The following is a 27,446-nucleotide window of genomic DNA, read 5'->3' on the forward strand; positions in this document are numbered from 1 at the left end:
TTGAAAAATAATACAATAGAAGCATGTCTAAGGCACCAACCTCTAAATTTATGCCTGAGCAAACTGATGGTGAAGAGATCGTTGAGAACACAACAGCAAATGTGGCAGCATCGGTCCCAGACTGAATATCAGACTAGAATCTGATATTTTTACTATCTTCTTGTTGAATATCTCGATAAGAATTTGGAGATTTTTTTTCTTCCAAAGTATCGTCAGGCTGTTTGATCCTGTGTGCCCAACTGCAGACTCACAGAGCCATGGCAAGTGACTTATGTACTCATGGCTGCAAGATGGACAGATTTTGATAGAACCCAGATGTCTGCTGAGTAGAAAGTGAGAACAGGAAGAAAGGCAACAAGGCGTCCTCAGAACTCTCCATTTCCTAAGTGAAACTTTATTATCTCGGAATTCTTGGAGGTAGCAAAGAGCTTGATACAAGTTTCTGCACTTAGCACAGGTATGTCCCCAAGCACTGTTGTACTGTCAAAACCAAAATGCACACATCAGATTGCACATTAAGTGTGACTACCTTTGGACTAGGAAGCTGCGCACTATCTTCTGGGACATGTCCCTTGTCACATGCTTCTGCACTCAGCCTTGTGCTGGCACTAGAAGCTGTGCTAGTGGACATCAACTGGGCCATGAAATAGGCCTCTCAAACACCTTTTTGTCTCTCCAACACCTTCCCCCTCCTCCCCGTCCCTCGCGCAAAGTAGACCCTACAGAATGACGCAAAGTAAAAAAGAGCTTAGACCTTACTCGCATTTTCAATTAATATTAATGGGTTCAGCTCCCAGGTGAGTGATGGTTGCAACATAAAAACTTGGACAAACCAGCACAGGGATAAATAGGAAAATGTTCTGTGATCATAAATGCAACAAATAGCAGTTCAGTATGAACTGATTTCACATCTGGGTGCAGCATAGTTTCTCCAGGGTGTTATTTACAGGAATCCTATTACACTTCACCATTCTGCTGTCATTTGGAATGCATAATGAAAATAATTTGTCTGATGTTCTGTTTGACCAATTATATTAACAATTTCACCTGTTGAAGTAAACTGCTTCTCCTTGTACAAATACTTAAAAAGGTAAAACCCTGTATTAAAAGTACACTATATCTAAACCAAAACCAGGTGTTACTTTGCTAAATTGGATCTTGTACTGTCACACAGTAAGTCACATAGCTGGCTCCTGTGACTTAGAAGAAAGAACTGGAATTTACAAAAAGGATTAATTTGTTTGTTTTTCTGATATTCATTTCAGATATTACAGAACCTCTGTTTTGAATACATAAAGAATTCCTGTTTCATTCCTTTATTTTTAACTCCCAAAATGATGGGAGATTTTGAAATTAGGCCATTATTGAGAAAATTAATTTGAGTAACTGCAGTAATTTATAAAATATACAAAAAAGTAAATGGATATATGTTATTAAATTTATAAACACTATTGTTACAATCTATGGCTTATTTCAAAACAAACACGGTTCTTAAAAGCAAAGTAATTGAATCTGTAATTTTTTCTTTTTACTTTTTTGGCTTTATTTTTATTATCCTTCATCCAAAAGCCACATGCAGACATGAGGAAACAGAGAGTTAAACTGGCAAACTCTGTGAATCTGGTCATTACTACAACTAGAAACCCCCCATTTTTTGGTTTTTTTTTGGAGAGAAGTCTGATGTTTTCATACCCCAGAACAGTAGGGATAGTCATTTCCAAAAGAGAAATCAATTTTCAGCTTGTACCTTCAAGTCATGCCAAAACAGCTGAGACCAATTCGTTCTCAATCTGAGCCATTGCTCAGTGTCCAGCTAGAAACTGTCAGGCATCATCCTTCATTGCTTCTATTTGGATTAGACCAAAGCCATCTTGTTCATGCAACCTTGCTATAAAGGTTTCCCATCTTTTCATGCCTAATGTAAATGCAGTGGAGCATTAGACACAAAGCACAACCAGGTTTATCAAGGCTTATTCCTATCACATTAAGCAAGCCATAAGGCAATCCTTTTTTTCCCCCCTTTTTCCTTTAGTACAGAGGGCATCTAGTTTATCAATCCTGTTGACATGCCACAAAATAGATCCAGCAATATATAACCTTACAAGTCAGTCTAAGAGACAGGAAGACTAAAATTCTATTGTGTGGCCTGTGCCATCAGAGTACTACAGGAAAAATCAAGGACTTTCCTGTGTTGTAAATTCCTGTAATGGTAAGGATATACTTAGGTGAAAATGCCTGGATATCCCTAGCAGTGGATTACACAGCAGAATATGGGAAAAGTGACGAGAAAAAAAAGGTTTGGAATCCTTTTGGATTCTGCCACTCTGGTCCTAGAGAAATGCCCCTCTGTTTTCAAATATGATGAACAGTTTACCCACGGGTGAATAAACATGTCTTAGAGAATAAACAAATGAATAAACAAGTATTAGAGAAATTTATGAATAGCAGGAGGACTATCAGAGCACTTGTGCAGTTTTGGCCAATTACCAATGCTACAAACAATCCCTGTCCAAATTCTACAATTCCCTTTCTATGCCCCCTTTCATCCCACCCTGAAAATCCCAGAAGCCAATTATATATCAAGGGGAGAAAATGTTCTTGGCTTCTTGAGGCATCTAGGAGGAGAAACTTTGAAACATGGGTTTAATTAAATGCAATTCTAAATATGGTGCCACCAATGCAAATTATGCATTAACATATTTATGACTGAAAAATCAGCAGGAGCCAAATAACGTATAGTTAAACTATAAATCATTACTATCATTGGTAAGTACAGTACATAATATATCCATTTCAGTATTTAAATGAAAATATATGGAACATCTTGCACACAAATACTGTCATGATCTGTGTAACCCTGCCTATTTCTTAACTGTCTTCACTGACACTTAAAATTATGTATTATGAAAAATATTATTTATGCATTAAATAAAAAAATTACGTATTATCAAAAACACTGTGGAAAGGCCTGATACATTATTAGAAGCAGAAAGAATATTATATATTAAAACAAAATAAAAGAATATTCACTTTTATTTTACTCCCAGTGGCCTTTACAAAGCAACGCTACAGTATCAATCAAGGTAGGGGTGGTTCAATGACCCCTTCTGACACTTTTGAAATTCTGGAATGACTGGCACATCTCCAGATTCCTGAATCTGTAGAATACAAAGCCTCATGACTGACACTGGGTTTTCTTTTTCCTTTTTTTTTCTAAAAAAAAGGACCCTTCATGTTACAGAGATAGTCCTAATGTGCCTCAGAATGTTTAGTTTCTGGTCTTTTCATTGCATACCATTCATCAGTCACATAAACAGCCATTACACTATGGAAACACATTTCCAAACAAATATTACAGAATCACAGAAGCATGGAGATTGGAAAAGACCTCTAAGATTACTGAGTCCAACCACTAACCTAATACTGCCCTATCCACCACTAGACTATGTCCCTAAGCACCACATCTCTGTGTCTTTTAAATACCTCCAGTGATGGTGATTCCACCACTTCCCTGGGAATGCTGTTATGCCACATTTCATGTTACTTCTTACCAGGAGTGTTCCATACATCACTAAGGAAATTACTGGACTCAACACAGAGGACTCAAAGGCTAAATTTTGACCTCCTTTTTATGCCAAACATAACCTAAATGCTATGAATTCAGTAAAAACAATGCTTTCCTGGTTTTGGTAGAAGAAATAGGTTAAACATGAATGTAAAAGCATAAAGTTTTCTAAAGCAAGTGTCCTGGGAGAGCATCAGATCTGAATGCTACCCAGGACGCTGTAAACTTTTCAGAGTCCTCTGTCAGTCAGCGGGACCAGATACAGGAATCATTAGAACAATATCACTCATCTTCCAAAGGAACATGCTAACAGCTTTTGTATTTCCGCTTCTGTACGTCTATTACATGGCAGCTGCACAGATTGCTCACAATGTTTCAGTGATCTCACTTCTATGAATGCAGCATGAGGAGCAATCCAAGGCAAGATGCTGAACTGAGAGCTGTCATCTACATTCACTGATTCTAGGAATGAAGGACCTGTGCATTATATTTGGTACTACAGTACTGATCAAGAAGCAGTTTTACAAGCTGTTATGTCTTTCCTGTGCTTGAAGAAAGTAGTCTCTCCCAAAAAAGGAAATCAGAAGAAAAATCTTCACAGAAGTTTATGGAAAAAAACCCTCTGCTTCTGAAACTGTCAGTGTCTTATTTATTATCACATTTACACATCAGATAGACAATTAAAATGTATTTGCTGGCCTAAAAAGAAAAAAAAAAGAAAGGAGAATTTAACTGTTCCACTACTTCTCCTTAATTTAGTAAGAAAGGGAGATTTCCCAGTCAACATATGTCCCAAAAAACATTACTGACATCAAATTGTATCCCTGAAGTAAGGGGAATCAGTAAGAGCAGCTCTGTAATGTTTTCCCTTATTGCTTCTATGCAATATAATTGATAAAATGATTGTCTAAGTGTATGTACATACAACAATGTATACACATACACACATACACACTCTTCCCTTTCTTCCCATAGGTTGTATAATGCTTAGTTTGAACAGAGAAAAATAGATTATTTGAAACAAACTATCTGTCAACTCTATGACACTGAAACTACCAAGTATATTCCAAAGTACATCAGTCCATCCCTAGACAGAGAATATCAGTTTGATTGATGGTAAATTGATTACTTATAGTCAAAATCCAAAAAAGGGACTTCCCTAAACAAAACAAGGTAGTTGGCATTTAAAACATACAGTAAAGAAAGTTTACAAAGCAGAGTTCTAAATTATATATAAAAAAGTACATAAACCTGAACAATTTCACATTATCAAAACACATATGGATGTGATTAGAAAGGCACTGAAAATACTGAAATAACTTTACAATACATCTAGACCATAGACATCAAAGTAGTTTTAGAATTGGCTTTTAATTTTTTTTAATAATGTTCCTTCATTTTCTCTTTATAAATTCTATACCTTTGAAAACCATGGAACTGTTTCTTTGAAGGTATTTTTTCCTTCAAGGTTTTTCCAAATCAAAAATCTTCAGAGTCTAAGAAAATATTTAGAGCTTTTTAGAATTCAAATCGGAACGAAGTCCAATTCTATGTTTTATATATTATTTTAACATTGGCTTTATGCCAACACAAATGGCTATATGTGCTTTGTATATGAAAAAAATGTATAAAATCTACTGTAATCACATGCAACATTTTGGTCACTCAAAAATATAACAGAAAGCTTAGTTTTTCCACCTGATACTAGATTAGAGGCAAAAAAATGAAGCTTTTTATATATAACAATCATTTTCAGTCACTAAAGGATCACTGTTTTTAGACCATCAGACGAGATAAAGTACAGCAACATTATCTGACAATACTTTGCCTTATTGCTTTTCTGTACAGTGAAAATATATTAAAACCATTTCCATGAAAATTGATTTGATCTCTAGAGAGGGTGCACATGTTCAGTGTGAGCTGAGGTTAGCTAAACTCTAGTGTATACTACATAAAAATATATTTCAAAAACTTATTTCTACAATAAATTCTGTTTTTTAGGGTGAAATTGTAACAAAAGCATTTGAATGAGCTTAAAGCTTCCTAAGGGAGAAATCAAAACATGTATCAGGTAGTGTAAATGCTTTTTAATATTAACCATCATACGAGTGTCACTGTGATTTCTATTTCACAGTGCTGGGTTACCTGGTGTGTGATCATTTTCAGTCTCATTGCTTACAAGGTATCTGTACACATCATAGACCCTGCATGGTCTATGCATTACACTGCCTTGACATTAAATAAAAATCTATAGATTTGAGAAAGCTAAAGAGCTATTTCATGTTTATTAAAGATTTCAGTTACATTTGAAGTTCCAAAGAGGAGAAACAGGTCACACTTTCTCTTATCAGTAAATCTAACAACCCTCTCCCATGTTCTCTATTTAAAATATTTTTTTAACTTCATGCAATATTTGAAAACAAGCTGTTTACAGAAGCAGGCAAAATCCATTACACGGGGGAGATAAACACATCATCACTATACAGCATAATAGAATACAAAGTATGTAGAACCTTGAGGCACAAACCAAAACACTTTAACAAGAAAATCTTTCCAGGAGGACCCCACAATTTTCACAGGTAACAGAGAAGTAATATTCAAACACAGAGATCACCACCCAACAGCTTGCACTTGCACATAAAATTTCCAGAATAAACCACTAAACACACATCGAAACATATCACAAAAAGTTGTCGACACCACCAAACCTCACTTTCTTTCCCTGGAGCATCCTCTAAGTCGCTTGGAGAGTGAAGAATCAGCTCACCTGCACCGGGGGGGCCCAGCCGTGGGCACAGGCGCACTCTGCCCACCACTGCCCAGGGCTGCCCTGGGGCTTGGCTGGGGATTTAGGGGGGCTCTTCCGCACTGTGTTCCACAAAGGGACAAACTTGCTCCTGCTCTGGTTGGCACCGCCAGGTCCCCAGGAGGCAAGCGCCTGAGAGCTATACTGGAGGCCCGGAGGATGCTGGTGCCAGCGGCAGGCGCAGTGGGCATCCCTGGCGACGGGAGGCACACTCCTGCCTCCGTCCGACCCCTCGGACCCCCTGCCGCAGCTGTGCTGCTTGGGAAGGTGCGCGTGCATGGCGCACCCAGGGCTGCCTCTGGCCACCTGGCATGGAAGTGCTTCTCCTGGCAGAGGTGAGGTCCTGTGGCGGGGCCTGTCCAGCCCCTTGTCAGCAGCTAGCGGCAGGGCATGGCGGGAGCAGGGAGCAGCGGGAGTTGCTGCTGGGCAGCGCTGGGCAGCTCTGTGTCAATACCGGACTCCACTCGCGCAGAGACTTGACAGCATCCCCGCTGCAGGCAGAAGCAATCAATGCTCTGCGTGGCTGGGACGCACGCCTGCATCCCTTTCTGGATGACAAACCACGGGAAGAAAAAAAAAAAATCCGACAAAACCACTCTTGTAATTTTCAGGAAGATTTAGTTTCTTTTCTAGCTGACCCTGACACAAGTCACAGGCACCCTGCTGAAGCACATTTATATGTATAAGCTTTACAGGCAAAGTGCTTTCTGGTGAAAATAGCATCTAGACAAAGTACTGAAAAAGATACTCCTTTGCCAATGATCCAAACAGACGCTGGAGTGGTTTTTTTTCCCTTCATGCCTGAAAAGACCTTGTCAACAAAATTGCATCAGAAGATGCAAATGACAAGTTCGGGAGGAATGTTATCTGCCCTAAATGCTAAACCACAGCGGGAACGTCGGTATGTGCTAATGTGTATAAGCCAATGTGCGTAAACATAACAGAGAGAGCAGGAGGCTGAATTTAAAAATAAAGCCACCTCGAAAGAATTTATGCCGCAAATTAACAAATCTCCAACATCTTATGTATGTAGATGTGAATATATTTATTTGTGTGTAAGGTCTTCAAGATTCTGATTGATGTATCATTTTTTTCCTCTGTATTTCACCCCTTACAAATTCTTTGTTGCTTGCCAACAACTTTCTGTACGGAGTTTTCTGCAAGTCCCCTCTACGGTTTTTCTTACTAATACTATCTCTTTTCCTTGAATTTTCCTGAAATTTTTATTTGTAAGTATTTTCTTTTTGGTTTTTGCTCATAGAAGTGACAGGGGTGTAAAGTGTATAAATTTGGGCTTATTATTCCAAGCATCTGGAGAGGTTCAGGGGTATTCTTCAGGCTCAGGTACATAGGTCCTTAGGCCCTTAAGACTCAGTGGATCTTGGACCCATATATATGTATGGGCTTTTTAGATTTTCTTTTAACTTAAGCATATCTCACGTACATTTATCCACAGAAAATAATTAATTGATTTTTAAAAACAAACAATACTGTGTGATAGAATACTTTAGTGGTGTACAACTACGATTTAAGTATACAAAATATTAAAATAGATTTGTGATATACATAGTTTTACCATTCCAAAGTCTAAAACAAATCTACTTTTAAAGATTTCAAAGTGACAACTATGACAATCTGCAAATATAATTTCAAGTGAGATAAATTAATTTTTACAAATGCTTTGGTGCAAAAAACTTGATTCAGTAATTTAATTCCTCCGAAATTGCTAATTTAAAATTCCTCAAAGCTTAGACATTGCTAAAATACATAACAATAAGACCAGGCAGTGATTCTTGATTAAAAAAAAAAATTATGGCAATGCTCTAACAATGGAGGAAATATTTTGACAACATTGTAATTCAAATTGCCACATGTGAAACTTCCATCTGTTTTAACTGTATTTTCATTCAAGGTGCTTGTCCCAGCTATACTAAGCTGATGTGATAATGCAAGGTTTGTTCAGAGTTTCACTGCAAAGACAAAATCGTGAACCATATGCTCTCACATAACAAGAATCCAACTGAAAATTTGAAAAACAAATATTAATGTCCTTCTGAATTGCAAGTGTAGATGTGGAAGCCAGAACTTAAAAGTCTGAGATAAGGGAGTCTACAAGGTAATCATTGCTGCATGTAAAGTAAATGTGAAGGTACATAAGATTGGACCTATGTTTTTATAATTATACTCAAGCATAAGAAGTGAAGGTTTGTGAGCTGTCCAGAAAGCTGCTTTCCTCTAGTGGTCAAAGGTAATTCAACCATGAGCACCCAAAAACATGTCTACCAGAAGACAATTCAAGTCATTACTGCATCATTTCCAGCAGGACTATCTCTTTTAAAAGAAATATATATATCACCATTAAGTGATGCTATATATCATATATAAAAAATTGTAACATACTTATTTATATACCATATATATAAGACAAAACATTAACAAGGTCAAATTCAGTTTTCATTTCCACCATTGTTGACCTGTATTAACAGTGTCCATCACCTAAAGACTATCAGCCTTTTTGTCACATAGAAAGCTACCTAGTTCATGCCAAAATATACTGATGCTATTCCATCTTTCTCAAATGCCAGTCAGAATTGAAAAAAAAAAAAAGAGTTTTAATATATCTTTCAAAGCTATTTGGAGAAATCTGGATAATTGCAGAATTAAAGAAAAAAATCCTCACATATAAATTTCAAAAAGGCCACTTGAAACAATATATATATATATATATATATATATATATATAAGGGCAAGCAACACCTACACCAGGGCTGAGGAGTGGAAAGAATCTACACATTCTGTGACCAGACACAGTCTGCAGGCCACCTATACACAAAATGTTGGTTAAAGTCATCTGTACCACTAAAATGCACTAAAATGTCTATCACAACCCCCCCAATCCTATATTTTAAAGCAGTAGATGACCTTTTAGCAACCTTACTTCATCCCAACCAGAACAATGCAGAACTGCAAAGGCATCCTCTTGACTGTAACACTTATGTGTACACTGTTAAAACAGTATATTTGAAACAGCCTCTTATCAGAATGTGGAAAAAGTTTTATTTTTTTTTAAAAGAATTTGACACCATTTAACTTACCCTTAACCTACCCAACATTTCTAGGCTATTGCACACTACAAAATTTGTAATGAAAAAATCCTATAAATAAATGATTTTACTCTCAACAATTTTTTAAAGGTTGTCACTGCCTATGTGCAACAAAAACACTTGAATATGGGATATATATGTGCAACTAATTGCCAGACAACATGGTAAGATGGATTCAAAAGATAATGCAATTTCATCCACTGTAATTGAGCCATTGTATTAGAGAGGATGGCACGCACCTCTGGATGAACTTGGATTAACACATGGCTCAAATCCACATGCCCAACTGTCATCCTAATTTGACAGTAACTGGTGCACAAAGCAAAACTGAATATTGTACAATACACGATGTGAACTGTGTTTGACCCAGTACTTTTGTGGAAAAATCTCACTAATTTTCTTTTTAAAATATTAAGTAGGCATAACAAAATGGAGGAAATAGGTTTAGCTGATATTCTACCAGCAAATAACTGTAACTGGATTACAGTAATGTTGGACATACACCAAAAATAAATGCTGAGAATAGTTTGCTTCAGGCAAAAATGTGCATATGGGAAACAAAAAGTACATATGGGAAACAAAAATTATTAATAGAGTTCTGGAAGGGAAGCTAGAATCATGGGCAAAGATGATTTAGATGTAGTAACAGATTTTTCCCTCCAACCAATAGTGCAATGTTATGCAACCATAAAAAATACAGAATAAAAGAAGAATAAGAGTAATAAACATAGAGTGGACCAACTTATTTAGCAATCCTAAATTTCTACAAATACTTTTCATGAAAGAAGAATAATGAGAACAATTTTTAACATGATAGCAAGGCTACTGATATAAGTAAAATTCAATTTCTTTACAACTTGTTTGGTTTGTTGGTTGGTTGCTGAAGAACAATTATGTTTGTATAGAAATAACAATCTCAGTGGTGACATGGGCTAGAAGGAATGGTTGTGATTAGTCCAGGATGAGGTCAGGAGCCAACCGACCTGATACAACTCATTGCTGGACATATAATTTGATTTCCATAATTATTCATATATAAAATGAAAAAAAACCAACTCAACTGAAACCAGAACATAAGGGCTGGGGAAGAACACAGCTGAAATAAAACAGCAAAATAGCTCAGTTTCTATTTCAGGACTGTCTACTCATCTCTTCCTCCAGGTGTGCAAGGCAAGAGGCATGCAGGACTACAAAATCAAAAATAAACAGCAGCAGAAGAAATATTTAATAAAAGGTGGTATTTAAAAATTTCACCATTAAGGAAGTTTCATTGGAGATCTATCAATGGCTTTTAAGAGTAATATTTTGTTTACTTAAAAAAAAAGTTATATGATCCCCATATCCTTTAAACAACAGGATGGGTCTCAGTCTTTGAAGTTTTACACAAAAACGCCAGCACAGCACTGAGAGGCAGCTCCCTGCACAACAGATCAGCCTCTGTGATCAAGAGCATGTTCTTTTCATTTTTAGGAGAGGCTAGAAAATCTTAAGGAATTACAAACACAAACATATCCATTTTCAGTGTTCATTTCATGTCCTAGGGTTAACATAAGGACAATAATATAGAAATCAAGGTACAGTGGAAAAGAAAAATGACAAGGGTTTGGAAGGGAACTATATCAAGAGAAGAAAACAACCCTCATCTGGGAATATTAAGTCAAAGTCAATCATGTCAAAGCTGGTGGAGAACAGGGTAGCAGGTTTACCAATTTCACATCCAAGTGAATCAAAGAACCATAAAATTTCAGAGGAGTGAAATACAGGGGCATTTCCTTGGCCACACAGAGACTTCCTTTACCAGACCTGCTATATTCAGGTAGAGGTGTGGTGCTGGTTTTGGCTGGGATAGAGTTAATTTAGAGATGTTTTTGTTATTGCTAAGCCATGCTTACACAGAGCCAAGACCTTTTCTCCTCCTTGTACTGCCATGATGGCAGGGAGTCTGGGGGTGTACCTATTTATGACAGGTGATTTTTGATTTTGAAAGAGATATTCAACTATACTGGGTCTCCATCCAGACAGCAACATAAGCAGAAAAGTATCCCATAAAAACCCAGGAGATATTAATTGAATAAATTAATCAGGAGTTTTATTACAGTCACATTGCAGTCACATAAAAATACACGTATTGATCAACTGTATAAAGAAAGGGGACAATATAACCAATCTAGAATTTTTATTCCAGTGCTGGCTATCCATGTAGAAAATAAAAATGTCAATTAGCCAACTAGGTAGTCTTTTTTAGGTACAGTGCCTATTAAAATATCTTCTTTCTAACCGATTACTTTCCATCAGAGTTATTTTGAAAGAATTTATCTTGAATTTATGAGCAGACAATGAGAAAGTTTTTCTTCCCTATTAAGCTATTTGTGTTATGTTTGTAATATATCTTTAAACAGTTTGGCACAGTTCTGGCACTGCCTTATTATGGGCCAGTTAGAAGTTTCTACTGCAGATGAATGGAAAGCAGAAAAATGTGATCACACAGCACAGGCAAAAAGGACAAGCTTTATAGCACACATTACCAAGAATTTAAGTTATTAACCTCCCTCTTCAGCCTTTGGAAAACCAAGACTTGTTTTAACTAATATAACTTCATAACAAAAGCAAAACCATTTGACTGGAATATAACTTATTGATGGATATTAAAAAACAATGAAAATCTGTCTTGTTTCTCTACAGTCCATGTCTGGCCACCCCAGAGATTTCATTTCAGTTGAAAACAATGTCTAAAAATATTTCTCACACAGAAATATCCTGGTGTGTTTTTGTAGAGGAATTATATCCAGGTATTTATATGGCAAGGGCGGTACCTGAATCAAGAAAGGGTGATATATAAGCAAAATGAACCCTTCGGGGCTTTATAATGAATTTTACCCATAAACACAGTCAGTCTACACATAAGATGCCCGTATATATTTTGGGTATTTTTTCTTAGTATCAGTCTTCATTACTTGGAAGAGTAAAAACCATCTATTGACATTTGGAGCATCTATAATGTTACATCTTATCTGCACCTCAAAGTGACCTCAAAGGTCTGAACACATTGTTCTTTGCTTTGATACAATTAGAAGTTATTGAACTTAATGTGGGATGGACTGGGTAGAATTCTAGAGTGCGTGTTATCTGCATTATAACAGGCAGGTTACACAAACCACAATTGTGTGGCTAGCAGTGTACATTTAAATGAAAGCAAGCTAATGGTTAAGATAAAAAGTAGTTTCTCTATATCAGTGGATCTAAACACAGCCTGCTATTCATAGTTAGTTTTAGGAAGAGAAGACCTAATTGTAAGGATGATTATTTAAAAAAAAGTATGATGCACCAGTATCTTCATTTATACAAAGGATTCCAGTTTATGCATAAAAATAATTTATGTGTACATATTTTTTGAATTCCATAAAAAGAATAATATTAATTGTCTCAAGGAAAGACCAAAGAAAGAGATGGGAAAAAATATGGTAAGCAATTAATATAATTATAAAAAAGTGTTCCTCTAAAGTGCATTGTTAGTTCACGGAACTCACTGTCTGTAGATAAAACAAGACTTAATTTGGCAGCCTTGGTAGAAGCTATGGTTATAACTCTTCTATAATGTATATATAACTACAGCTGAAGAGATGAAAATAAATAAATAAATAAACAAACAAATAGATATAGATTGGATGGTCCTAAGAAAAATCAACAGTGCTATTGGCAGATAACTCTGGAAGAGTGGACAGCACTTTTTGTGACTTTTTGTCCCACAACCACCAAACACAGTGCATGAATCTTTATTAAAAATAAAACTTTACAGAAATGTGAAAGTGTATTTTTAACTAGTTCATGATGACATGTTCATCTACCATTTCAATCAAACATAATTTTGTTCCTTCATGACTAATGACTGATTAGTGAGTTGCTTTTATGCCAAAATAACTGTTTCTAAATATGTTCTTAAATAGATATAATGATTGCAAAAAATTACAACAGGAAAAAGGAGCATATATCAACAACACTGTTCCATATTTCTTTCAGTTCAAGAATATATTGACTTCTGAAAGCAATACAGAAAGTTTTAGAGGGAAAGTTCAATGAAAATTTATCATTAGGAAGAAAAAAGGAACTATGACTTGAATTTTCTAATATTTAGTGCTTCTCAGAAAATATTTTGGAATAGTGGAACTGAGCATATAGTGTTACTTACAAAGACACTTGACAACTCTGTTGTCTTTGTTATTTAAATTCTCTAGAAAGAGAATTACTGGAGTGCTGCTGAAATTAAAATTGGAGATGGACATGATGAGTAACAAGAAAGGTTGCTATAGGTACAGCAGCACCACAAGGAAGACAAAGGGAAATGTGGGAACATAATGACAAAGACATGGAAAAGCCTTTGTTGTGAAGTGACTTTGCTTTCTCAGTGTTCATAGGTGAGGTCAGCTCTCCAGCCTCCCTAGTCCCTACAATGAGTAGTGCAGTCCAGGACGGGAATATGAAGCTAGAGATCACTTAAGTAAATTGGAGGCACAAAAGTCCATGGAACTGGATGGGATGCATCCAAAAGCACTTAGGAAGCTTGACAGCATTGTAGTGAGACCTCTCTCCTTGCTGAAAGGCTGTGGTGTCAGGAGGCATCTTGATAAGCGAAAACCACAAATATCATATTTATCTTCAAGAAGTGCAAGAGGAGGATCTGGGGAACTAAATTATGGTCTCCCTAATGTCAGTCCATTGGGAGGTTACAGAACAAATTAAAAAGTTCACAGTTCACATATTGGAGGGAGTTGTTGATCCACTGATAGGCATCACTGTCATTCATAGGAATCTTGACAGAATGGAGAAGTACACTGAAAGAATCTTCATGAAGTTCAAGGAAGGAAGTGTGACGTTTGGTACCTTGGGAGGAATAATCCTATGCAACAGAACTGTTTGGGGACTGACTGGCTGGAAGCAGGCTTGCAGAGAAGAAGTTGGGGAGCCTCATGGACAACTTGAACAGGAATCAGCAGTGTGCCCTTATAATAATTAAGGTAAACCATGTACTCGTCTGCATTAGTAAGAGTGTAGAAAGATATCAAGGAAAGTGATTGCCTGGATCAGCCACAGGTCCCCATGCCTCTTGTTACACAAAGGGTTGGCACCTCATGGCCTCTCGTCTGGGCTCCGGCTCCCACTCCCCAGAGCTCGACTTGCAGCTTGCACTGCAGCCGCACCCTGAGATACTGCACTGAATGTATTCCTCAAACCTGCTCCCATGTGTTTTGTGATATTTGAGGACACACGTGCATACTTTTGAGTTACAAATTCTGTTTGTGTTGCAAGTTGAAAGTAACCAGTGTAGATATAGAAAATATTCAGAGATTTTTGTCTCATCATAGCAAAATAATTTACAAAACTTTTACAGGCATAAAATAATTTGTGTATAGATGGAATTTTGGCAGCAAAATTCAAAAACCAATTATCTACATAAAGCCAGACAAGTAACTTCTCTATTGAATGTCTTCTATGACCTTCACTCATCTTCATTATTTTTTATCTTCTAAAGCATTTGAGATTCACTTTTCTTTGGACAGACAGCTTTTGTAAAGATATGTCAGCAGTGTTTTGCCAATATATATGTATTTGCCATCCAAAAGTAATCTACACACCCAATTAAAACAGAGGTTCATATTAAATCAATATTAAAAGTTAATATTTTTTCTTACTGAAATAGGCTGTCTTCTGCTTCAACTAACACATGACTCATTGTATTTGATTTACCTGTTCAAAAAAGGAAAGCAAAATAAAAGCTATATTTACAAAACTACTGGGAGTAGGATGTCATTACCCACAATAGCTCATGTATTGAGGCTCTCACCCAAGATAAGGTTGCCATGGAATCTAACAGACACTCTTGAGTTTACTCTAGGCGTGACTCAACCAATTTATCTAGACCTAAAATCAAGTCTTTTCACTCTTCAGTGTATCTCAGCGCAGGATCCTGGTCAAATTGTCCAGCAAAAACAGATAATCCCAGCCAACAGTGATGAGACCCTTTGTGCTGAGATGCCTGTCCTCAAAGAGGATACAGCACAGACAAAAAAACTGATCTCACCATTAGTAGGAAAAGTCTGACACTGAGTGCAGGATGTCTTGCCTGAGTTCATCGTAGCATAAACTGATTTTAGTTTGTTTAGTATTGATAGCAATAGCCTAGCAATCAGATACTTATACCCTGAATTTATCTAGCTTCTTTTTGGCTGATAAAAGTTACTTATGGGTTGAATTGCCTGTGACTCTACTTTAAATGTGTCATGGAAGAGATCAAATAAATGTGATAGCAGAGCTCTGAGACTATAAATGTTAATCCTAAAAAATAAAAATCTTTAAACCAAGACTTGATGGTCCTGGTCACTTCTAAACTAAAGCTGAACACACTTTACATTGATTTCCTATTCTCAAACACACATCTTCCAGAATCTGACTCCTACCATAACTGCTTTGCTAAAAGAGAGACTGAAAGTTGTTTCATGTTCTTCCTTTCTCTGAGCATCAAAACACAGACAAATAAATACTGTAAGATACGTTTCAGTTTTGACAGAAACAAAAGAACAAATCAAAACTCCAGTATTCATTATGTTGATTCATCATTATAGACTTTTTTTTAATAGCGCCACAGAACATTCAGAATCTACTATACTTCTTTAGGTACAACAAGTAACATCAATAAATTCCATGACATTTACTTTGCACTTCATCTCCAACCTGAAGTCACCAAACTGACTTGTCCTTACTGTAGTACAAGAAATGCTTGGGCACACATCTTTATTTTCTATGTGTCTATGTGGACAGGTGACTGGCAGTCGATATATAGAATGTGTCACTGTCTGGTTTTCTTGAACCTCTGCCTGTGTGATGAACTGAGGCACCTGCAGAACCTTTTCCAGATTAAAAAACATTCAGCAAAATCTACTGAAATTAGTAAATAGTTTAAGGGCAGTCAAAAATATGCTTTTTGGAAACCTCACAAGTTACCAAACAAATAAAAGAGCTCCAATTGAGCTGCTCTGCTTTTCTGTTTTACCCATGTCAGCAACCCAAAGACAGTGCACATACTTTCATATAGACCCAGTTCACAGAATCCCTAAATAGTTAGGGTGGGAAGGAACCAGCTAGTGCTTAACAGAGGGGATCACCTCCCCCATCCTGCTGGCTCAGCTTATTGCAGCCTAGCAGACTGTTGGCATCTTTTGCTGCAAAGGCTGGTTTGTGGTCAACTTGGTGCTCACCAGGACCACCTGTTCTGTCTCTGCCGCCAATTCATGAATGCCATTCATCTCCCATCTAATTACTTGAATAACTTTGTGGCAGACTGCTGCTCTCAGTGTGGGTCCAGCATGGAAATAAGAAATGTCACTATAGGACTCAACTGAGTGATCAGGGTATTCATTTGTTGAGGGAAGGAAGTGGATGCCAGTGTAGCTTAAAACAAGGTATTGTTTTATAAATCTCGTTTGCAATGTTCAAATCTCTTTGTTTTGGCTATCCTACATCTAGAAAACTGTGAAACAATGAATCTACAAGTTTGGAGCACTTTGGAAATGGTGTATATCAGGATACATGAAAGAATTTTGATAGTACGACCTTAATAGCAGGTTACAGTCATCACAAAGGAGATTAGGGAGAGAACTCTGCTTCACAAGTGACCTAGAGGGCTCAGCATAAACCAATGGGCTCAAACACAGCAAAAAGATGAATAAATATCACATGGGGTTTCTCTGGGACTGTGATATTTTAAAGGAACTAACATGTAAGGAAAATGGTCCCCACAAGATAGCCAACACTGTCAATGTGACAATTATTTTCAATTACATTTTTTTCTCACAAAAGTTATCAATTCACCTGCAAAATGTAAACATATCATAGCATTCATGAGGCAACAACTTAGACCCACTTAGGTTTCAGTCCTGAAAAGTAATTAATTTCATCTCATTGTTTAAATCTAGAAACTTGGTGTGACATTAAAACCCACTTAGTCAATTTATAATAAGCAAAATTCATTCATAGAGGAAAGGCTTCTATTTGCTCTGACTTTTAACTCTAACCCTGTCTCACAAATGGCTGAATGACACCACGACCAGAACAAAACTGGGCTGAACATTGAACAATGCACAGACCTATACTTCAGCATGTATGCACTGCACTGGGTACAACTAATGAAAAGATGCAGAGAATTAAAGCTCTGTCCCCCTCCCTTTATGCAAATAAACAACATATTTAAACAGTCAAAAGAAGTTCAGAATCTGTCCTTAGTATTTCAATCTTCATTACAGTCACATTTCTGCTTCTAGAGCCAGATCCCATCAGATTCTAAATCATTCTGATTATGGTAATTTCCATATTTTACAAGAACTTTTGCAATTCTATAGTTATTGATGTTAACTACAAAAAGAATGTTCCTCAATTTCTCCAGTAATGAACCACGATATTATCTTCCCAGACCCTGAGGGTGACTTTGAAAAGAATGTGAGTTATCTCTAATGGAGATATGTAAACAGATGTTATATTTGTCATCTGATTAAGCTTTTCAGAATGATCATTAGAGTCACTTACCCATATGGAACATCATATGCACCTACTTTTAACTGAGCAAAGCATATTCCTTGATCTGAAGAAAATATACAGTTCGTGATATCTCAGGAATGACTAGGAATATGGGGGTTTTTGCATTCTCCTTTGGAATTAAATTAAGGTTATCCGGATGAAATGGTTTTCAAGACTTCTCTCTCATCTGCACCACAAGAGAGAGTGCATGCAGATAATCAAGAAGATCTTATGGTTAAAAAACTTAAATCATTCCTGTGACTGCTGGCTTTGACCCCCACTTCTGCCACAGTGTTTCTATGTTCCGCTGGGGAAGCCATTTAAAATAACATTGTCACCCATGGTCATTGCATATGCCTAATTTTCTCACTATTGAAGTTGAAAGCTTCAGGTCTAATTTGCAGTAAGATCAAAAAAACCCACCAAAAAATGCAGCTGATGTCAACATGAATTTTCTTATACACTTCACGTGCTTCACAAGCAAATCCTTAATTATCAAGCACAAATAAATCAAGCATCCAAGATTAGTGTGCAGGTGAGTTTAGGTTTTAGGTTTGGGGTTTTTTTTGTTTGTTTGTCTTTTGTTATTTCCCTGTGCTCCAATTTGCCCTAGAGTTTGTTATCTGAGTGGTTAAGTTTTCCCTCTCCCTTCCTGGTTCCCAGCTGCACTTTCCCAGAACGCACCTAGACAGATGGATTCGTATAATGCCCAGTTTCAAAGCTACTCAGACTCAAATGTAGCTGTGTGAACACAGTGCTGTTCCCAAACTAATACAGTCTGTTTCTCAGTTGGGCTTATTATTCTAGGGAATAAAAAAAGAAAGATTTTGATCTTTCTGTTCCAGTACATAAACACATCCAAGGATGGAGTGACTTGTTACAGCAAAAGGCTGTCATCATCTTGAAGCTAATCATGCTTAATCTCTGGGAAAACAATACCCATGCACTTTGGTTAGCAGTAGAAGCAGTGAGAACCTTCAGCATGTGCAAAAAAAATAGCTCTTTGAAGACTTAATTATTGTCTCTAGCAAATATATGGAGAGCCTGTGTGAATTCTGGATTGTAACTCAGCCAAATTTGCTTGCATTTTCAGAAGCATCACCATTAAAAAAATAATCTGCCTCTTTTAGAAGTGCTTAAATATCAGCAATACAAAAAAGAATTCCAGGTGTAATTAATTATGTTTGAAAATAAATAGTGCCTATTTACTCCCTCATATCAGTCCTTAAATGACAAATTATTCTGGATGAAAATAGTCAGATCAATCTGAGACAGACACAGAACATGGAAAACTTTAACATTTAAAATTTTCAAAGCTACACACTGAGAAATTATTGTATAGACAGAATCAAGCACTTCTAATAGTAATAGATGTTATCAGTTCTGCCTACCTTTTCTGGTTTTGGCTGGGCTAGAGTAAATGTTCTTCATAGGAGCTGGTACAGGGCTGTGTTTTGGATTCGTGTTGGAAACAGAATTGATATCACAGGGATGTTTTCATTACTGCTGAGAAGTGCTCACACAAAGTCAAGGCCTTTTTTACTCCTCAGCCCACCCACCAGCGAGGAGGCTGGGGGTGCACAAGGTGTTGGGAGGGGACACAGCCAGGACAGCTGACCCCAACTGACCCAAGGGATACTCCAGACCATAAGATGTCATGCTCGGCAGATAAAGCTGGGGGAGAAGAAGGAAATGGGGGACATTTGGAGTGATGACATTTTTCTTTCCAAGTCACCCTTACACATAATGGAGTCCTGCTGTCCTGGGGATGGTTGAACACCTGTTGGCCCACAGGAAGTGGTGAATGAATTCCTTGCTTTGCTTTAAATGCACAAGCAGCTTTTGCTTTACCTATTAAACTGTATGTTTTCTCACTTTGCCTGTTGCAATTCTCTTACCCATCCCATGAGGTGGCGGGAGTGAGCGACTGGGTGGTGCTCAGCTGCCTTCTGGCCAATCATGACAATACCACACTCAGTTGTGATAGTTATGATGTAATAATTATAATGACTTTCTCTAGTTAAATATCTTTGGCTTTACTAAATCTATAATTTGTCTCAGACTTTTTCCTTTATATACACGTATAATAAGATTTCCTATATAAAATATATTTTTTTTGTTATAGCATCGGTAATACAAAAAGAAATGTTGATTTTTTTCTATATCCACTTGATTCGTATTTCCAGACAGAGCTGCATGAGGTACAGTTTCTTTGTCCTCCTTGCAGCCACACCAACTGGTTCTGCTCTCTTCCACCTTCACCCTTCCCTTCTTCACTCCACATATGCTTGTTTCAGCCTCCAGTATCAAGTTAATGATTACACTCCCATTCCCCTGGAAATGACATTGACGTTTTATTTATTGTGTTTCTGCTGTTTTAAGTATTTTCATCATAAGAGAAAGGCACTTCCCAAGCCTCCTTCTTTCTCTCACTTAGATAATATTTCAGATACTAAGAAATACATTATCATACCTTCACCAAGAGATTCTCTAATGAAAACTAAGTTAGCAGTTCTATTACAAAATGTTTCAGCATCCAACTGAGAGTTGATGAACATATTGAAAGGAAGATATGCTCACCAAGACACTTTTAAACACAGCTTGGATGGTGCTGAAAAGGGGAAACCAGTCACTAGTCACAAGTATATCTATGACTGGATCTAGTAAATTCATGTTAATTAATTTTTGTACTTCATTAAAGAAACCAGGATTTGTAATTTAACAGGCCTTCAATTTTACTTCTCACTCCTGTCCTGTAACAGTCCAGAGTATCTTAATGGCAGTATGAACCAAATTAACACAGAATTTCATTTATTATACTCTTGTCAAAATTAAAAGTAGTGAGATAAAGTGCATAATAATGAAAACATCAGATAAGTAAACATGGGTTAAGTGTAAAACTCATTATTTCTTTTACAGCCTTTAAAATATAACTTTTTTTAAGGATACATTCAAATGTCTTCAAATAAAGGATGGTTGACATTAAGTACACATTATCAAATAACCTTAAAATCATAGATCCTATAATGGTTTGGAATGGAAAGGAACTTAAAAATCATCTAGTTCCCCTGCCCCCTGCCATGGGCAGGGAAAGGTCCACTGGACCAGATTTCTCAAAACCCCATCCAACCTGGCCTTGAACACTGCCAGGAACGTGGCATCCACAGGTTACTTGGACAACCTGTTACAGTGCCTCATCACCATCACAGTAAAGAACTGATTTCAAATATCTAAACCAAGTCTACCCTTTTTCCATTTAAAACCATTATCTCTTGTCCTATTGGAAGAGGCCCTGCCAAAAATTTTGTTCCATTTGGAGTCTCATAAGAGTAAAGGAGAGGGGCAGAATCACCTCCCTCAACCTGCTGGCCATGCTGCTTTTGACACAGACCAGGACATGGTTGGCTTTCCTGACTGTGAGCTGTGTGCATTGCTGGGTCATGCTGAGCTTCTTGTCCACCAACACCTCCAAGTCCTTTTCCCCAGGACAGCTCTCAATCTATTCTCCTCTCAGCCTGTATTTGTGCTTGGGATTGCCCTGACCCCAGCAGAGGACCTTTCAATTGGCCTTGTTGAAATCTGTGAGGTTTGCACAGGCTCACCTCTCAAGCCTGTCAAGGTTCCTCTGGATGGTATCCCTTCCCTCCAGTGTGTTGACTACCCCACTTAACTTGGTGTTGTGACAAACTTACTGAGGGTGCTTTGGATCCTAGTATTCACGTGGAACAGACAAAGATATTAGATCACATTGGTCACAAATTTTTTTTAGATTTATTATTTGCTCCCTGAGGAATATTGCTGGTCACTGCTCTCCACTTGGACATCAAGCTATTGATGGCAATGGTTGTGGTTTAGGGATGGTACTCCCCAGTTAAGTGTTCCCACTAAGACTCTCCAAACCATGTACTGCTTGCTCCCTCTCCCTCTTCCCCCTTCCCTGGGAGAGAATTGGAGGCACAAAGGGTGAAGTTCACAGGCTGAGAGAAGAACAATTTACTGGAAACAGAAATAAGAAAATGAACAGTAACAGCAACAATAGTAATGACAGAGGATACAAGAAAGAGGTGAACAATTCACACAGAAAACAATACCTGACCACTTCCTCTGCCATGCTATGCTGACCCAGAAGTAAGGCCTTCCCCCATCCCCAGAAAATGACATCAGGTGGTATAGAAAAACCTTTGGGTCCTAGCCATGCCCCTTCTGCCTACAACAAAAATTAATCCTGTCCTGGCTGGAACCAGGACAGATACCTTTTAAATGTGAACCATGCAGTGAATTCTTTATCCACTGAGTGCTCCATCTGTCAAATCTGTGTCTCTCCAGTTTAGAGATGAGGATGTTGTTTGGGATAGTGCCAAATGTTTTGCACAAGTCTAAGTGAATGATGTCAGTTGCTCTTCCCTTATCCACCATGTAATGTAACCCCGTTGTAGAAGGCCACGAAATTTGTCCAGCACAATTTGCCCCTAGTGAAGCCATAGTGACTGTCACCAATCACCTCCTCACTTTCCATGTGCCTTGGCATAGTTTCCAGAAGGATCTTACCCAGTATCTTGCCAAGAACAGAGATGAGACTGACCAGCCTGTAGCTCCCCAGCTCTTCCTTTTTTCCCTTTCTAAAAGCAGGGGTTACATTTCCCCTTTTCCAATCAGTGGGAACTTCACTGCCAAGACTTCTCAAATATGATGAAGAGTGACTTAGCAATTTCATCCCCCAATTTCTTCAGAATCTGTGGATGCATCTAATCTGGTCCCATGGACTTGTGCACCTTCAAGTTCCTTAGATTGTCTTAAACTTGATCTCCTCCTACAGCTGAAGGTTCTTTATTCTCCCAGTTCCTTCCTTTGCCTTCTGCAGCTTCTGTGACTAGGGTTGTGTTGTTGGAGCACTTGCCAGTGATGTCTAAAGCAAAAAAATTCATTGAGTACCTCAGTCTTCTCCATATCCTGGGTAATCAGGTCTCCCATTTCCTTCTGGAGAGAATCCACATTTTCCCTGGTCTTCCTTTTATCACCAACATACCTATAGAAGCTTTTCTTGTGTCCTTGGCATCCCTGGTCAGATATAGTTCTGTCAGTTCTTTAGCTTTCCTAACCTGATCCTCGGCTACTTGGACAATCTCTCTGTATTCCTCCCAAGCTACCTATCCTTGCTTCTAACCTCTTTAGGATTCCTTTTTGGCTTGAGTTTTCTGATGAACTCCTTGTTCACCCATGTAGGCCTCCAGGCCTTTGTGCCTGACTTCATCTTTGTTGAGATGAAGTGCTCCTGAACTTGGAGGAAGTGATCACTGAATAACAACCAGATCTCTTGGGTCCTCCAGGGCTTTATCCCATGGTATGCTACCAAGCAGGACCCTAAAGAGGCCAAAGTCTGCTTTCCTGAAGTCCCGGGTAGTGAGCTTGCTGTTTGCCCTCCTCGTTCAAGTATTTTGAACTCCACCATTTCATCGTCAGTGCAGCCTAGGCTGCCCTTGAGCTTCATATTCCCCATCACATGCCCCTCCTTGTTGATGAGAACAAGGTCCAGAACAGCACCTCTCCTCATTGGTTTGCCTACTGTTTGGAGAAGGAAGTTAACATTAATGTATTCCAACAATTTCCTGGAATGGTAATGCCTTGTTGTGTTGACCTGTTAGCTCCCCCAGGTGGAGCTCCACCCACTCCAGCTGATCATTGACATTGAGCAGAATGACAACACTACAACTCAATCTAAGATAAACAGATGAGCCTCTGTTATTGTAACTGGTACACTTGAATGATGATAATTTTTCCCCCTACTGAATATTCTTAATGGCAACATCATTAGATTTCATTTTATTGTGCTATTAGTAACAAACATAAAACAATAAACAAGGGAATATGCATTTCCAAACAAAGAGCTGTTTCATTTAATGAGACTGTATTGGAGAAGTCTCTGCCATAGTAGGTGTTACAAGCTGAACTTCAGCAAATATAGAACAAAACAAGAGATGAAAGCCTTTATTGTGCCTCTGAGAGATTTTCTGCATTGCTCCAGCATCATTAAAAGTAGCTACTGCTGAAATCTGAAGCACAATAATTGCCTGGCTCTGGCTCCCTGGGTCATTCTGTCCTGAGTGTTTTTGTGCATCCAGGTTAAATCCCACTGCCAAGGGGAAACTGCAGAAGGGCACTGGGAAGGTGGCATGACGTTATTCTTGTAAGGAGCCAAGCACTCTGCAGGAGCTTCTTTGGGCTGTTTCCCAGTTCTCTGAGACACAATTAATAAGGTCAAGACTTAGCCTCAGTAAAATTCAATCTCTCTCATAGCAGAGCCCTTGCTACAGCAAAAATCTGTGCCATGTGCAGTAATATCCTATGGACAGTGACACTGCATGTAATACCTGCAGGTCACAGTGATGCTGGGTGTATGATAATGTACTTTAATACATCAGTATCTCCAGCAGCCATGCTTTCAGCAAGATTCCTTATGCTAGATTTGCAAGCATTCCCAACACTAGGATCTCACAGACTTCCACAGTTCAGTGGAATGCTGTCCCCTCTAAAAGTGATATGGAGTTTTGTACGGGCAGAATCAAGCAATTCTAAAAGTAGTAGGTGTTATCAGTTCTAAGATTTTTTTTACCAGTTCTATGTTGTTGTTTTCTTTTTCAGAGTTCTGAGGGTTACTTGTCAACCCAGAGTCAAGAGCTACAAAATCAAATTGGAAAATTTTACCTATCACACTTGTAGTACACAAATTAAGTTTCTACATGATATCAAGTAAGCTTTTTGCACAAAAGAAATTTAAGAATACTTTGAAGACCAGACTTCTCAAATTGTTTTTTCCTTACTATTAAATAGTTAACACCTGATGCAAAAGTAATTTTAAATTCTTTCGATCCCAGTCACTGAATTACAGCAGATTATTAACAGTTCTATTTACAAAAAGTGCATTTACATTTAAATTAACCTTATTTAAATGCAACTTTGATTATTTTTAATGCTAATATACCAATTCTTAAATTTCTGTTGAACTTCTTTTCTGACCAAATACATTTAAAAAGCCAGCCTTGAAGTAGCACTCAAAATAATGGATACAACAAATCTGAATAAATTTTGTAAAATACTAATCAAACATAATCATTAGGAGCAGTTTCAAATGACTGAAAATATAAACCCTAACACTTTTCTAGATGCTCTTAGTAAATAATATTATCTTTGCTATAAATTTATTTTAGAAGTGTCTGTAATGAGTGAGCCATCTTTTTTCCCCCTCTTCTGAAGAGTCCTTTTGTGTTTCTCCTGTCAACAAAATACGTGACTATTTAAGGTTCATACTAGTCTATCAGCCTCCTTAAACAGTTTTGATGAATACAGAGAATTTTTTCAATAACATTGAAAGGACAACAATTTTGTCTATTTAATTTTGCATATATAAATACCGGCATATGCCAGCTTGTGTCACCTTTGTTAATGTTCACTGATTGTAACAGACACTCAACCAGGTCCAAAACAGATACATTATTAAAATAAATTTGCAAGTGATTGCATACTTGAAAAGGTACCTGTACAGAATACAGAGCACTACAAGAATCACACACACACACACACAAAACAAAACAGGATTAAAAGTTAAGCAAAATCAAAATTGACTCATCTTCAAGCAGGAGTGTGGACTAGAGTCCTTCCAAGGAGGGCTCTAAAATCTAAGCAACTGCATATTTATGCTGTGAAGCTTAAATACCAATATGTGAACTTGAAACCTTTATAAATTCATCTATATATTTCTATACCTTGCTGGTTTTCCTTTTTTTTAAAATCTCTCTTACTCTTTCTTTTTTCCCCTCTCCAACATTTACACAAATATTTGTCCTTCTGCTTTCTTTCCATTTTCTGAGGCTGATCTGGACTACAAATTCTCGAACTACATCTCAAGTACTTTCCAATTCTTTGTCCATTCATTACATGCAATTTTTTGTATTTTGTACTTTTGAGCATTTTGTACAAGCAAGTTTACCTTTCTGTTTCCCAGTAGTTGTGTGACTCCCTTTTAAAATTTCAAAGGTGAAATTATCACCACTGGGACAGAACATTTTTTCAAATATTAAGTATCGTACTGAAGCATGTGTTGTAAATAATCTCTGTGTTTCAATTCAATACAGAGAATAAAGGGAAATTGTATTTGTTCATAAAGGCCAAATCATGCTGCTGTTTTTTCAAGATTAATATCTGAAAGCTCACAACCTTCTTGTTTAGCAGTAATGAAACGATATCTGATTAAAAACATATCCAGAAGATATTTAGCTATGGAGTCACAGAAAGGTGTCAAAGCATCAGACAGAGGAATTTTAGTGCTCAATTCTGGCTGAAACCAAGATAGATCCAACTATGCTCTGACTTGGCCAGTGCTTGCACAATAGTTTGAATGACTGGAAATGTGCAACATGCTTTCTCTTTGCATACAAGACAGAGTTCTGAGTTCTGAAAAGTATTTGTGTAGGTAGAAAACATTCCTTTACCCTGCAATTTTACTTTTCTGATCTGACATAACAGGATCATTCTTAGAAGCATGAATATATATAGATCTTCAGTTCTCATTCAACATTTTTTTGGTATATAAGTATTTATTTATTTATATTTCCATTATATTTTTATGATTCTATGATTTCAAGCAATAAGACTACAAACTTATTGCTGAGAGTCATGGAAGTATGAATTCTCCATAACCTGTCACAGTTGTTCCATCATACACCTGTTAGACAACCTCTTCATAAAAACAAATTCAGAATAAGGCAAATATTTAGCAAGTGAAAGTCTGTGTTCTAATAGGTTTCCTCAAGAAGATCAGTTAAACTATGAATTTCAAACTTTCCCAAACATGCAAACAAGAGATGATAAAGCTTTAGTAAACAGGAAGACTAATGACTTCATCTGGTTAGAATTTAAAGATATAAACCCCACCCCTTTTACACAAAGTTTTATCATCTGAACAAGCAGAATTTGTTGATTTGGCATTTTAGTACAAAGAAAAAGTTGCAATTCAGGTGTTCTGTAGATGAAGAACATAAAACACAAATAAACCTTGATAGGAAAATAAATTATTGCCAGTTACAAACATTTCAAGGGTTGATAGATTACAGCTTATGCTGAAATTCTGAAGTCCCAGCATCAGTTCATAAAGCAGTTATTTTACTACTCCCTATGTTGCCTGTTAATTTTTATACCAAAGAATGGATGCAGGTACTGAATGATCAAAGTTACTTAAAAGTGCTCATCTGTGAATCAAGCTAATTTGTATAGGCAAAACCTAAGGCGAGATTGTGTAGGCAGGAAATTTGCAGCTGATGCACAAAAAGCATAAAAAATGATCAGTAAGTCCTTCCAGTTATGAGTGTGGTCTATGTCTTTGGCACCACTATCTCTCTGATGTATGCTGGTT

The 27,446-nt window shown here is 37.3% G+C and overlaps 1 protein-coding gene across 22 annotated transcripts in view; it reads right to left on the minus strand.

The window, feature by feature from the left end:
• DLG2 (discs large MAGUK scaffold protein 2) overlaps positions 1-27,446 on the minus strand; it is a 1,004,454-nt gene that overhangs the window by 422,722 nt on the left and 554,286 nt on the right. For 2 of the 22 annotated variants that reach the window (XM_051779223.1, XM_051779218.1), the window contains exon 1: positions 6,333-6,928. The exons of 18 other annotated variants lie outside the window; for them this stretch is intronic. In XM_051779223.1, coding sequence (XP_051635183.1) covers positions 6,333-6,650 — 318 coding nt within the window. In that variant the 5' untranslated portion in view covers positions 6,651-6,928. Of the gene's footprint in view, positions 1-6,332; positions 6,931-27,446 lie in introns of those variants that run through there. 2 more of the 22 variants (XM_051779215.1, XM_051779222.1) reach the window with 2 other exon arrangements.

Source organism: Manacus candei, unplaced genomic scaffold (genome assembly GCF_025592945.1).
Source record: "Manacus candei isolate 608988 ecotype Guabito, Panama unplaced genomic scaffold, ASM2559294v1 h1tg000014l, whole genome shotgun sequence".
Lineage (NCBI taxonomy): Eukaryota > Metazoa > Chordata > Aves > Passeriformes > Pipridae > Manacus > Manacus candei.